At 32.8% G+C, this 14649-nt stretch overlaps 1 protein-coding gene across 1 annotated transcript in view; it reads left to right on the forward strand.

Moving 5' to 3' along the window:
• CASD1 (CAS1 domain sialic acid O acetyltransferase 1) overlaps window positions 1–14649 on the forward strand; it is a 49186-nt gene that overhangs the window by 20764 nt on the left and 13773 nt on the right. The window contains exons 6-12 of the mRNA XM_036123358.2: window positions 2604–2648; window positions 3081–3204; window positions 4324–4538; window positions 6158–6580; window positions 7627–7716; window positions 13106–13225; window positions 14214–14370. Coding sequence (XP_035979251.2) covers window positions 2604–2648; window positions 3081–3204; window positions 4324–4538; window positions 6158–6580; window positions 7627–7716; window positions 13106–13225; window positions 14214–14370 — 1174 coding nt within the window. The remainder of the gene's footprint in view (window positions 1–2603; window positions 2649–3080; window positions 3205–4323; window positions 4539–6157; window positions 6581–7626; window positions 7717–13105; window positions 13226–14213; window positions 14371–14649) is intronic.

Consider the following 14649-nt stretch of genomic DNA (forward strand, 5'->3'; position numbering starts at 1 on the left):
GACAACTCCACTATGATTCAACAGATATTTATTAATCGCCTGTCATTTTCTAGGTACTGGGTTAAAAACTGCTGATACCTTGGTTAACACAATAGAGTTCCTCTCCTCAAAGAGCTTCCAGATGAGTGGCAGATATAATTAAGAAAGTAATGTGACACGTACCAAAAAAGGGGAAAATAGGGTGCAGGATGATTACAGAGAGTAGGCACTACTCTAAGTTTTCAAAACTAGTTTTCAGATAAAGTGATCTTAAGGGTGCGGGCCCAGAGGTGCCTGGGTGGCTCAGTCAGTTAAGCGTCTGCCTTCGGTTCAGGTCGTGATCACGGGGTCCTGGGATCGAGCCCCACATTGGGCTCCCTGCTCAGGAGGGAGCCTGCTTTTTCCTCTCCCTCTGCCTGCCGCTCCGTCTGCTTGTGCTCTCTCACTGTCTGTCAAATAAATAAATAAAATCTAAAAAAGGGGGGGAGGGGGAGGGCCTGGTGTGAGAAAGGAGGGTTGTTTCATGCATAGGAAATAGTATATGCAAAGATACTGAAGATAGAGTGTAGCTTATTCAGGGGATCTTTTTTTTTTTAAGATTTTATTTATTTATTTGACAGAGAGAGAGCACAAGCAGTGGGGGAGAGGGAGAAGCAGGCTCCCCGCTGAAAGGTTTAAACAAGAGAATGATGACATAGTGGAGTAGTTGTGGGAAAATTAGGCTAACCTGTGAAGAAACCAACAATTTAGATTTAATACTATAGGTAAGTGGTAGTCATTAAGAAGTCTGAGCTACTCGGGTGGATTTGGAGAATCTGGGTACAGTGTGAGGTGATATTTGAAGTTACTTGAATAGAAGACATTGAATAGGCAGTGGGTTTAGAGATTAAAGAAGAGGGCTTGTAATGGAGCGATCAAAAAACTTGTGAGAAGGGGCAGTAAAGGGAGTAAGAGGAAAAGCAGAAGAATAATTGTAATGTAACACACAGGGGAGGAAAGAGTTTTAAAAAAGTGGCCAGTCAGAAGTGTCACTTAAGGAACTAGACAGAGTAGAATGAAGCTAACAGAATGTGGCAATTCAGAGTTCCTTAATGGGAAGGTCAAGCCCCAAATCAAAACGTCATCAATTGAGGCATAAATGAGAGATAAAAGAAATTGTCATAGCGAGGGCAAAATGCTCTTCCATGTAATCTGTTGGTTAACGGTGTGAGGGGGAAGGATTTGAGAGTGAGGCATGGTTGAAGGAATGTGTTTCTGAGGATAAAGATGATTTAGCATTTTGTAGATGGGGGAAGGAAGGAGACTAGAGAATGAAGACAAGATTGATGAGAGTTAGAGACGGATCATTCATGGGTATAGCCTTGGATGTAAAGAGGGAGGCTATAGAAACAGAGTAAGGATTAGCCATTAGGAATAGGGAGATATTTCTTGACTCTGTTGTTCAAGAAAGATAAGCTGGCTGAGGTTGTAAGAATGGAGGAAGAAAGGCTAGAGCACACAAGCCAGATGAATTCTGTTTTCTCTATGAAGTTTGAGAATTAAATTCTATATTGAAAGTAAGAAGGAAGGCAAGAGGGACCTGTAGAAGGGAAATAAGATTTGGGATAACCAATGTGAAGAATGAGAAGAGGAGCCATCTAAAGCTGAGGAAAAAGTTCCACTAAAATAACAGTGTAAAATGAAGCACACTAGACTGGAAATAAGAATATCTAGGAAGGAAATTATTGTTACTCTTTTTCTCCGCTTTCATAGTCTTCTACACTAGCATGTATTACCTTTACAATGAGACAATACCCATCATTTTTACTTTTATAGATGAGTCAGATTTTTTTCTAATTAAATTTCTTGCTTATATTTACTTGTTCCTGTGCACATGTTTCTAATACCACGTCTTAGATGTTGTGGAAAGTACACTTCAGGAGTCACAAGACTTAAGTTCTGGCTTTGTCCCTACCAGGCCTCAGCAATACCCTGTAAACTTTTCTGAGTCCGTATGCTTAACTTTATAGGATATGTATAATATCTTCTTGCCTATATCACAAGTGGTAAGAATCTATATTAAAATAAGCTAATTTAACAGAACTTAATAAATTACCAAGTACTATATAATTGGTAATATTAGTAGTAGGACAATTTCCATTTGGTCAGGATTTATTAAATAGGATGATTTCCATTTGGTCAGTATTTTGTTAAATACGTATTGGATTTAGCTTTCCCAAAGACATTTCTTATATTTTATTTAACACTTACACCATGTACCCTATAGGCTTCCATGGATATTTTTTTTAATTTGCTGTCATAATATACTCTATAAACAGTTTACTCAGAATTCAGGATAATATTAGGCCATATTAGATTTTAGTGATTGGGGTTTTTTTTTTTTAAGAACATCAAAGAATTAAACATACCAGCTTCATGCCATCCTCTTAACCACATAACCATGTAAGGTTTTAGGCATTGGATGTTCCATCTTGTTATATAACAAGAATCCAGTAAGGAACTCTAGAAAATTAAAGTGCATTTAGAAGGAAAAACTTAAATTCAAGGCAAGAAGCAAGTGATGTTACTTATATTAATTCCCTTAACTGGATAGAACATTATGACAAAGATTTTTCTTTCTTTAGGACTCTGTTGCAAAGCCCCATGTGATTGTAGCGGGAGCTGCCACAGTAAGTTATTATCTATATTCTTACATGATGATTTTTGTTTCATACTTAAGGACATGCTAAGAAAAAGTTAACTTATGTTAAATAAAATTCTTGATTGTACTTAGGTATCAATTCCCACTTCTATTATAATTAATGAGGCTGATGAATTATCATGAAAAAAATCTGAGTGAATTTCATAAACTTGGTGTTAAATGTCAATATTATTTTATATCTAAAATTATATTTTTCTTGAATGTTATACATTGAGTGTCTAATTTTATATCAGCTTTTTCTAATTACCTTCATAGATTTCATGAAATAATTTGACCAAATTTTATTCTAATGTTGAATAAAAATGGGAATTATCTTAAAATAATAACTTCTGTTACAATAGAGTAAATTATAATTTTTCTGTGATAAATACTGAATTAATGCTTAATTTTTACTTCTTAGTGGTCTATCAAGATTCACAATGGTAGCAATGAAGCGCTTTCCCAATATAAAATGAACATTACCTCTATAGCACCACTTTTAGAAAAACTGGCAAAGACTAGTGATGTTTATTGGGTCTTACAAGGTAAGGAATGAGTAATGAACAAATGTCATTTTGCATATATTTTGAGGCATGGGTTTTTATTGTCTCCTGTTTCAAGAAGCAAAATTACTCCTTTGTGAGAATAAATCTTGAAATAAGGATTGCAAAATTAGAATAATTTGAGTTATTTGCTTTCCTTTTCTGAACTAAGGAACAGACAAATAAATATAATAAGTAAAAATAAATAATAAATAAACATATCCTTCAAGGAGCCTCCGTATACAAAATGGCTGCAGAATATAACAAAGAGAATAAGTTCTCGAAGGCAAATGAGATGTTTAGGTCTGATTTTATTTCTTACAAAGTATATTTATTATAATTGGGAAATATAGAAAAAATTATTGTCTGTTTCATAATATTAGACTCACTGGAAGTAAATGAATGTACTTTGGAATTGACAGAATATATTTAAATCATACCATCTAGTTTATACTTGGTAATGAAATTCTTTAAGAGAAAGTTGACATTAGATCAAGTCATTTCAGGGGTTTATTGAAGGTCCATTATTTAATGCCTACCATAATATGAAATTGCCTTGGATATTTTAACAATTCAACTTGCTTGTCAGAAATTCTTATGATTATTTCCAAATTGAATGTCAAGTTGAGTGGAACAACAAGGGTGGTGATAATCTGTTCTGCAATCTATATTATTTATAGACTCATCGTTAACCTTTCTCTTACTAAAATGAGAAAAAATTAAATTATTTATAGTAAGTGATAAGGGACCTTGGTCCTCAATAATACTGCTTCCTAATTGTGTCAACAAAGCAGTGACAGGAGGAAAAAAAAGATTGACTGCTACTCTTTATTAGGCAGTCTTCCCCAGTCCAGTTTTAAATTCCATTGCCCAGTAGAACTCCGCATCCCCAAATTTTAAACTCTTAAGACATGCTAGAACATAAAAATGTTTCCTGAAAGCTGTGTACATAAAAGAAAAAAGGGATGAAAGTTCTTTAAATTTGAAGGAGGTATTGATTGATTGAAAGCATCTGAACTTTAACAACAAAATATGAAATGCAATCAACTAACTTGCATGATCACAATTTCTACCAATAGGGACTTTTAAATGTGTTTTTAAAAATATGTGTTTCACGTGCAGATCCTGTTTATGAAGATCTATTAAGTGAAAATAGGAAAATGATCACTAATGAGAAGATAGATGCCTACAATGAAGCTGCAGTCAGTATTTTGAATAGTAGCACCAGAAATTCTAAATCAAATGTTAAGATGTTCAGTGTTTCTAAATTAATTGCTCAAGAAACCATCATGGAATCATTGGATGGCTTACATCTCCCTGAATCAAGCAGAGAAACTGTAAGAATTCTTGTATCTGTCAGAAGATAGAAACTATAATATCTTATTGGTTATAACTATACATCACTATAATATGGTAACAAATAATTTATTTTATTGCAATCTTAATTACTTGTAGTTATTCTATCTAAACATATATCTACACATAATTTTGCTTTCTATTACCTCGCTGAATATATTAGTGAGAGTTTTAGTAAAAAGGGGAAGAAGCTATGCAAGGGAGGAAATGAAACTTCATTTATTGAGTGTTAGTCACTGTTAATATACCTTATCTCCTAAGAAGCTTATAAATTCTCAGCACGTTCATGTTTAAAAACTATTACTTTATGTTCTCTTTAACTTAAGCCTTAAATTTATAAGACTAAGCTTCTGTGAAGCACACATTTTTAAAATATGTGGAATCATTTTTATTATTTCCTTATAGTTCTTAAACCCTAAGTATTAGTCAGAGTGCATAGTAGTTACTGAGCAAATCCAGATTGACAGATGGAAAGGGATTTTAGGTCAAATAAGAAAGAGAACTGCCTAATTGTAAATTTTCGCACACAGTACAACAGATATTATTGTTTTCTTATAAAGCAGAATCTTTTTGAGGATCACATAACCCCTTTGACTATTCAGTAAAAGGCAATGATTCTATTCCTGTTCCAGGCAGAAAAATGCGTGTTTGCATATTCACAGACATGGTTCTCCATAGACTTTAAAGGGGCTTTGTGGACCCTGGAACTGGTTAAGAACCTTAGGCTGGAGTTTGTAGGCTAGTATCTTCAAGAATGCCAGGTAGAGAACTTCCTGAAGTCACAGGGCTAAAAGGATGAGCTTTTCTAAATAGTTGAGTCTTTCTGAATGCTTAGGCTTAAAAAATATAATCATTTTAGAGTTCCAAAATTGCCTAAACTATGAAATTTTTATAAAACTAGATTTGATTGAACTTCAACTAGACAGAATATTGGCAACTTGTCTAGAAGATTTTTATTATAATGAAACCATATTAAAGTTTGATATTAGAAACCTTAAAACATTAGAATCCTAAGTGGTCCATAAACTGTAAACGAAATGAGAAGCAAATTACAAATATTGTTAGCTAAGAATTAGTGATTTTTTTGGTGCCAGTAATTTTACATCTTTTTTTTTTTTTTTTTTTTACATCTAAAGACTGGGACTCTATCTTAAGTATCCTGGTATCTTCTGTATTGAAAGTCTGCTAATTAAAATTCTTTGGGCTTTGACATCTGTCAGTATTTTTTTCACCAAAGGTCATGGCCCATTAGCAGCCATGAAATGGGTATTTCTTTTTTTAAAAGAATAGAATAGAAAAATGTCAGAGTGCATTCCAACTAGTAAGGAGAGGTATTGTTTCCTATATATGTGTTCTGGGTCACATTATAAAGTGAATCTTTCATTTTGGATCATAGTCCAAGAAGTTTGAAAAACCCTGAACTGGCTATTACAGCTTGAAGGAATACCATTATTTGCATGAGTGTTTGGGAAATGGTAGCAAAAAGTACAAAGGTATTTTGGTTTCGGTGCTGAAAACTCAGTAGTATTCACAAGAGAAAAATCTGATGCGAGATATATTACTGACAAGATAATAACCAAATAACTTGATTTGTTCACAGAGTGCAATGATTCTTATGAACGTGTATTGCAATAAGATTCTGAAGCCTGTAGATGGTTCCTGTTGTCAACCTCGGCCTCCTCTTACTCTCATACAGAAGCTAGCTGCTTGTTTTTTCACTTTATCTATTATCGGATATTTAATTTTTTATATAATCCATCGTAATGCTCACCGGAAGAATAAGACATGTACTGATTTGGAAAGTGGAGAGGAAAAAAAAAATATTATCAATACCCCTGTGTCTCCATTAGAAATACTTTTACAGTCTTTCTGCAAACTTGGCCTGATAATGGCTTACTTCTATATGTGTGACCGTGCAAATCTATTTATGAAGGAAAATAAATTTTATACACATTCAACTTTCTTTATTCCAATTATCTACATCTTGGTTTTGGGAGTATTTTACAATGAAAATACTAAGGAGGTAAGAGTCATTTTCTTTTTAGCTAATGTTATCCTTTTTATCTCATTATAAACTCTGGATTAAATAAATAATATCATTTATCATACCAGAATATTCAAACATGTATATAGAATACAAAGGGATATTGTAGTTGTACTTTGCCTGGTGGACTCTTAACAGTTGCTTTTTTGAAACAGTTTGGAAAAAGTTCAAAGAGTCATGTGAAGATTGTTGAAAAGTCGGTAAATAATGATCTGTGAAAAAGATGTCATAACTTAGTGTTCTTTTGCCTGTTTGGGGATGGAGAAAGTGGAGATGCTCCCAATTTTATAATGGTCTGCAAACATGAGATACTATTATTTTATATCAAGTGAAAAAAAATGTAACTTAAAAATATAATTAACAAATGCCTATATGCACATTTTATATTTATATATTTATACAGTCAGACAAGTATACACACAAATTCGAATGTACGTAATAATGTGGGCACTGCTTACAATATTCTGAATTTCCTATTTTAGAATTATTGTAATTGCTTAGAATATTGGTGCAACTTCTTTATAAGGCATGATTTATTTGAATTAATAAACTCTATTGTAAGAAATAACTCTCATATGAGGATTACTAATCAGTTTTTTAATCTCCAATGAGAATATCCTTGGGAAAATAAACTATAATAATAGACCCTTTTTTCACATTAAAGTGTAAGAGAACTATAAGGTCTTTTCTAGCTGAAACTCTTAAGATTCTTTTAAAGAAAATTATAAAATGCCATTTTTTAGTTTTACAAACATATCTGTCACAATATAAATGTAATCTTAATATAAAACCATGAGTAGCAACTTAAATATTTAAAATCTCTTTTAGTTTATATTAATCTTCAAATTCATATTGTATTTTAAATAGTTTTATTATATCTTTTATCAAATCAAATGCCAATCTTTAATTGTTTTTCCCCCCAAGGTTCTTTTGACAGAAGCATTAGCTTTATATCCTATAAAAAAAATTTACTTAATAATAGCTTCATAGTGAATTTTAAAACAGACTTTGGTTCTTTTCCACAGACTAAAGTGTTAAATAGAGAACAAACAGATGAATGGAAAGGCTGGATGCAGCTTGTGATTCTGATTTATCATATCTCTGGAGCAAGTACAGTAAGTATTTTGAATTTATGTTCAGAAGACATAGGAAATGGTGGAACTATACTGTTTCTTTCAGGGCATCACCTCTTTTGTGTTTTATATTCTCCACCTTTAGAAACCTGTTTTATTTCCCACCCAATCATTATACCTTCCCATTCTTCTCCTACCACCCAACTCTTTGAGAAGGTATAGTTTCAAGGCAATAATTTATTTGTAATACTTGGCCTTAATTTTAATTAGTAGAAGCAGCTGATAACCTAAGGGTATTATTTCATGCCACCCTGTTGGACAGCTAATTTAAACTTAGGAAGAAACTGTGTAGATGCAAAGGATTTCAAATAGGCAAGTTCCTATCAAAAGAAATCAAGTTAGATGATTATATTTATATTCTACCCTTACTTGTATTTTAGGAAGTTTGGCCAACTGTTTTTACCCCTTTATAATTTAAAAACCTTAGAATTCTTTTGCCCCAGTATTCAAAGAACTCAGGTACTAAGGGACTACCATTGTACCATTTTTGTGCCCTACTTCCTAAGTATTACCTCCTCCATGAGCCGGAGGACCCTTTCTGTGCTCACCTAGTGCCTTCTGTACCTGAACAAAATCATTTTTTCCTTCTCCCTAGGTGTCTTAAAAGACAGGATTCTCATAGTCTCGGAATACTCTGGATTTGTCAGGGGTAGGAAAAAATGTATTCCGAGTTGTAACATTCTAGCTATATTGCAGTTAAAATGAGCTTTTGAGGGTGAACCCAGGTATCTAATAACCACTTCTCACACAAGTTTTATAGTGAAGATACAAACTAATTTCTATAAAACGTGTTTTAAAAATTTAAGAAACTCATTCATAATTTTGGAACTACCAAACTTTTTTATTGCTTACATAAAGCACACATCTGTAGATAGTATTTGAATCAATGATAAATTGAGATAAGAGGGGGGAGTGTTGTCCAGACAGAAATATTTTGAAATTTCCATAGCACCAGTTAGGAAGGTAAATAATACTGAGGTTTTTTTCTCTAACAGGTGTCTCTAACAATTTGAAAATAATATTATTCTTCATTGAGTCTTTTCATTATTTTCAAAAACTGGCAGTGATTTTATGGATGGTTTGTTTGAAGGGCAGAAGGTAAAAGCATGAAGTATAATTTATACTGAAATTGTATGGCTCTGACAAGTATATTTGTGGCAGCAGTGAAATTCCCGTGACACTGCAGCTGAGGGGGACCTAGTGTGTTCAGGTGGTTACAGAAGATCCCAGACAGTAGAGGAGATCCAAGGCAAGGACAGATGAGGATAGTAAGATTTAGTTTATAAGCCCAGTTCAGAATTTGGAGGATATATTTGTCAGATTCTCTAAAAAGTAGGTAGAGATGAATATTGAATCCTAGAAATATCTCTGACATATGAATAAAGATTGGATTAATTTGAGAGGGAAAAAAGGCTTTGTTTTAAGAAAATGCCACTTAGAGACATAATTAATTGCTGACATATTAAAGGGTGATACTCCTATTAAAACAAATCAGATAGAAAGAATTAATGGCAGATTAAGTTCCTCAATTCAGTGATTCCAGAAAGAATTTGGATCATAAAAAGATGAAGGCAATTTGGCATTCTATTATAATCATTTGCCAAGCCAGCATTCTAATTCTAATATATCTTAGACTACATCCCAATATATCCTAAATTACAATTTTTAAAAATCCCTGTTCTGGAAGGACATACTTTTCATTAACAGACCATTTGTTATGATTAATTAACATATTCCTGTTCTTTTATGTAATAGGATTTTGTGGTTAAAAATTACCTGTATCTACATTGGCAAAGCATTATTAGCATGGGTTATAATGTATCTTGGAACTTGATTCTTGGATATTTGAGGGATTACCCTCATTAAAAGCTCTTTTTAAGTGCCACGGTTATTTTAATTACCTAATGTTTTTTATTTTGAGTAAAATATGTCAAACTTTAGTTGTGCCTTGTTTTTATACTAAAATAGAAACCATAAAAAATTACAGAGAATTATTAAAATAATCCAGATGGTCTGGCAGATTGCAGTTGTTGGTATAAACATTCCTTTAAAACATAATCTATAGGAAATATGGGTAAAATACTGTGAGTTTAATATGGAGAGTACAGCAAGTTAGGTTTATACAGTAGATGATTTTGTGTTCCACTGTGGGTTTTTTTCCTTTGGGAGTTTATAAGTAACTTTCATGAAAGAATCTGAATAAAAGATCTTGGGGAAAAATTTGTGGGACTAGAAAAAGAACAGAATCGGAAGCTAGCCTAGCTATTAATTATAATGCAGTTGGAAATCAAAATATATTTTAATACTAAAATTTTGTTGTAATACTTGACTCATGAAAGATAAAAAGAAAAATAATTTGAATTAAAGGAGAATAAAGAGGAATGACAACCAAGTGCGATGTGTGATCCTTGATTCAAGATTGCTAAAAAAAATTATTTTTAAACCGTAAAGGATGCTACTGGGACAATCAGGGTATTTGAATACAGATTTACAATAGATACTGTTATATTCATATTAAATCTTGGGTATGATAATGATAATATAGTCATGTAAGAAACTATTCTTTCTTCTTAGAAGATACTTGCTAAAATATTTAGGGATGGTGTCGTGTACAACATTCTTTAAAATGGGTCAGCATGGTATATGGGTGTCCATTGTACTATTCTTTCAATTTTTCTGTTGACTTAAAATATGTTAAAATAAAAACTTGGGAGAAGTATTACATGAAATTTGTAATAATCCCACATTGGCAGGTACTTGGCAGATTATTGTGATGGTGTTTAATTTAATTTAAATGAATAGTATTTACTATTTAAATGTAATAACCAAGTCTCAACTCTGTAGGCCCAGCCCCAGTCTTGAAGGGATTTCAAAGCATGTTTTATGGACAGTGGTTAAAGTAACTGGGAAGAGTTAGCCTAGGTTGGACAGCTGTTTTCAGATACTTGTAGAACAGTCAGATAAAAGAGTGACTAAGTGTGGTACAAATGGCTCTGGAGCTAGACTCTCCATTATGGAAGCCACTAGCTACATGTGGCTGTTGAGCACTTGAAGTATAGCTGGTTGGAATTGAGGCGTTCTGTGAACATGACAGACACACCAGTTAAGTATGATTCATTGTGATAAGTGCATAATGAGTTAAAAAACTTGATGTAAAAAATATGAAATATCTCACTACATGCTTATTACATGTTGAAATGATAATATTTTAAATATATTTAGTTAAATGCATTGTATTTATTAAAATTAGTTTCACTCGATCCTTTTGGCTTTTTAAATATTCTGGTAGCCATGTTAAAAAAGTACTGTATGGCTCGCATTTTATCTTGATTACACAGCACTGTCCTAGAGAGCTGAAGTTGGTAGCTTTTACACAGTTAGATTTCAACCTTTCTTGAAAAGGAACTTTATGGTAGAAAATGATCATCTGAAAATGGAATGGATTGCCTTGGGAATTGGTATGTTTTCTGCTATTAAAAAGTGTTCAAGGGGGTGCCACCCAGGCGCCACCCAACCACCCAGTTGGTTAAGCATCCAACTCTTGATTTCAGCTCAGGTCATGATCTCAGAGTTGTGAGATCAAGCCTCGTGTAGGACTCCGCCCTGGGTCGTGGAGCCTGCTGAAGATTCTTTCTCTCTTTCTCCCTCTGCTCCACCCTTCCCCACCCTCTTAAAAAAAAAAAAATGTTTAGATACTTGAAGGGAATATTTTAGAGTGCTTTCAAGAATAAGGTAACAGGCTTAGAATAGATAAATCCTGAGGTTAAGATGACATTTGCTACCTTCATCATCATTGTGATTCTAGTATGTTACACCTTCATTGAAAATTTCTGATTTAATGATGAGATAAGACATTTAAAAAGAACTGATGATGAAGGGCAATAAATAAAAACTATTTTTGATATATAGATTGTGAGTGCTTTAAGAATACCAAGGAAGGAAAAATGACTTTCATCTGAGAGTAAAGATAGGAAATTTTGAACAGGGCTCTAAAGAAGAATAGGATTTGAATAAGCAAAATATGGTCACAAGAAGAACATTCCAGGGTAGAATAAACAGATAAACAAAGGAAAGGTGACAGGGAAGCACAAGAAGGACCAGTATGGGAAACAGAGAATCTTAACAGTTTGGCTAGAATGGAGGCGGTATTGAAGAATTTATGACCTATTATAAATTCAGGGGTTTTTGCCTTCTCAGAAAAGAAAAAGATGTGTTCAAGGGTGCATTCAAGGATATATACAAAAGATACATACATTCAAGGACTTATAAAATCTATTTAGGGTGTCTACTTAATTATTTTTTCCTACAAAAGTATCACTTGGGAAAGACACATTAACCTGAAGTGGCCATAAGCAGTGTCAATGCTGGATAATTACAGAGGTGATCAAATGAGTCTATAAAATAGAAGCCAAAAAATTTTTACATAGATTTAGTAATTATCCCTGAAAAAATAGTCTTATAATTGCAAGGGTTGGATGTCACTGAATAAGGCTTTTAAAGATCATTTTAAAAAACAGAGTACTACTTGTGTTGTGGAGATCATGAATATACACGTAAAGGACCAATGGCTGATGGACAGGGTGAATGACAGTGTTCTAGAGTTATGAGAATTAGGACTTACAAATGAGATGATATTTCCAGTGATTCCCATAAAATATAGATCAGAAATGTGTTACATTTCATTTAACTTAGAAATGAAGCTAGGATGCTCTGAAAAACCATCGTAAATGATTCTAAGGGTCTTGGTCGTGAAACATTGATGTGGGAGTGTAGAATAAAATTGTTTTATAAATTAAGAGTGGGAGGGAAATAGGATTTCTAAATTATGGTTGCATATGTTTTTTAATATATATTTGTTGCTAAATAATTATATATTATAAGTAGTTATATGACAATTTACAAATCTAAAGTCTGTGTAGTTGAGGGGGCCAAAATTTATGGGATTTTTGTTTTGTTTTTTTATCTTCTCATTGGGAAAATGTGAAATCTACAGTTACCTTATATTCAGCCTATCTGGTGATTAGTAATTATGGATATCATATATTTAATTCCAAGTGGAGAAAATGTACGAAGTGTTTCACCTTTATTAACTCCTGCATTCCTCATAAGAACCTTCTTGTTTTGCGGTTTAGAAAACTCACTTAAAGTCACGTAGCTAGTAAGTGGCAGAACCAGAATTTGAATGAGATCTGATTCCAAAGTCTACATTTTTTTTAACTCTTGCTATGTTGCGTAAGTTTTAAAAATAAATCTTTTCATTGAGCTCATGCCAAGTAACAATGATCCATTGTCTTAATTTCAATGTATTGGTTATGATAATTCAAAGTATAGTTAGTGCCAACATATTTTACCTATTTATTTTTGCCAACAGTTTTTGCCTGTGTACATGCACATCCGGGTTCTGGTTGCTGCATACCTATTTCAGACAGGGTACGGGCATTTCTCATACTTTTGGATCAAAGGAGACTTTGGAATTCATAGAGTCTGTCAGGTAGGAATGTATTCAGTTCTTTTCTTTTTCTTTCCTTTTGGTGTGAAAAATATAAATATGGTCATTATAAGGACACAGATAATTTGAATTTATGAAATTACACTTTAAAGTTGTGTTATTTCTGTGTTCTGTGGTTAATAATTCGAGATAAATAATTTATTACTGAGGGAAGGGAAAATGTAATTTAGATGAGTGTCTAATAAAAGCGCCAGTACACAAGGGACAGCATTGCTAATTCAGTTCAGTTTTGTAGAAATGTACAGTTACCTGGGATTATTATACTGTGTTATGTTTTCTTTAAGAAGAGGATTAATATTTATTAAGTTTCTACCTTGTGCTGGGCACTTTCTGAATATTATTTTATTTACCCCTCATTACTAGCCGGAGTTGTGATTTTCATGTTTACAGAAAGGACACTGAGGCTCAGAGAGGTTAAATAATTTGCCTACGGTCACATAGTAAGTGGTAAAACTCTAATATCAATCTGCTCAAATTCTGTGTTCTTTGAATGACATCACACTGTCTGAAATGACTGTTACACGGGTCCCAAAGACACTTTTTAATTTGAGTAATATTATTTTGTATCTATGACAACTCTCAATTTAATCCTAAATGGGGTAAATCAACATCAAACAGAGATGAAATGGACACCCTTTTGTTGAGGTAATCTAATCTCTGCTTATAAACTGTAGCCCTAGGAAGGAGGCTTATGATTCTTCCCCTACATTTAACAAGATGGCAGTTGTAGCCAGAGGACAGCTCAGGCTGGTGCTTTGCTTGGATTTAGTTAATATAATGATGCATAAATATTTTATATTCAACTCCTTACAGTGATTGTAGAACAAATATAATTTTAAGGATTAGTAAAATATACTTGTACAGTTATTACTTTAGTCTTAAATAAATGTTTATACTCTGTCAGAGAGAATCTGTCTTTGCTCTTCATGCATACCTGGAATGAAAACCATTCTCTTCTCCTTTTTAATAGGTCTTATTTCGTCTCAATTTCCTGGTAGTGGTGTTATGTATAGTGATGGATCGGCCTTATCAATTCTATTATTTTGTCCCCTTGGTCACCGTATGGTTCATGGTCATATATGTTACTTTAGCCCTATGGCCACAAATCATCCAAAAAAAAGCAAATGGTAAATATATTCTCTTACTGTTAATAAATACATTCTTTTAATGTACTAAATTTCTTTTTAGTTGTTAAAGGCTATTTTTTTATGGAGACATAGTTTAAATTTATGTGTAGTTTTGACATTTGAAACTTTGTTCTTAAACTATGTTTCTAAAATGTTACAGCTAACTAATTCAAGTGATTATATAACAGGGCAGATTAGTAGTTTGCATGTATATTGTATGTGTGTGTTCTTTTTTTTTTTAATCTAAAATTTTCAAAGTCATTTTACATATCAGCTAAT

This window comes from Halichoerus grypus, chromosome 12 (assembly GCF_964656455.1).
Source record: "Halichoerus grypus chromosome 12, mHalGry1.hap1.1, whole genome shotgun sequence".
In the NCBI taxonomy this organism is placed as follows: domain Eukaryota; kingdom Metazoa; phylum Chordata; class Mammalia; order Carnivora; family Phocidae; genus Halichoerus; species Halichoerus grypus.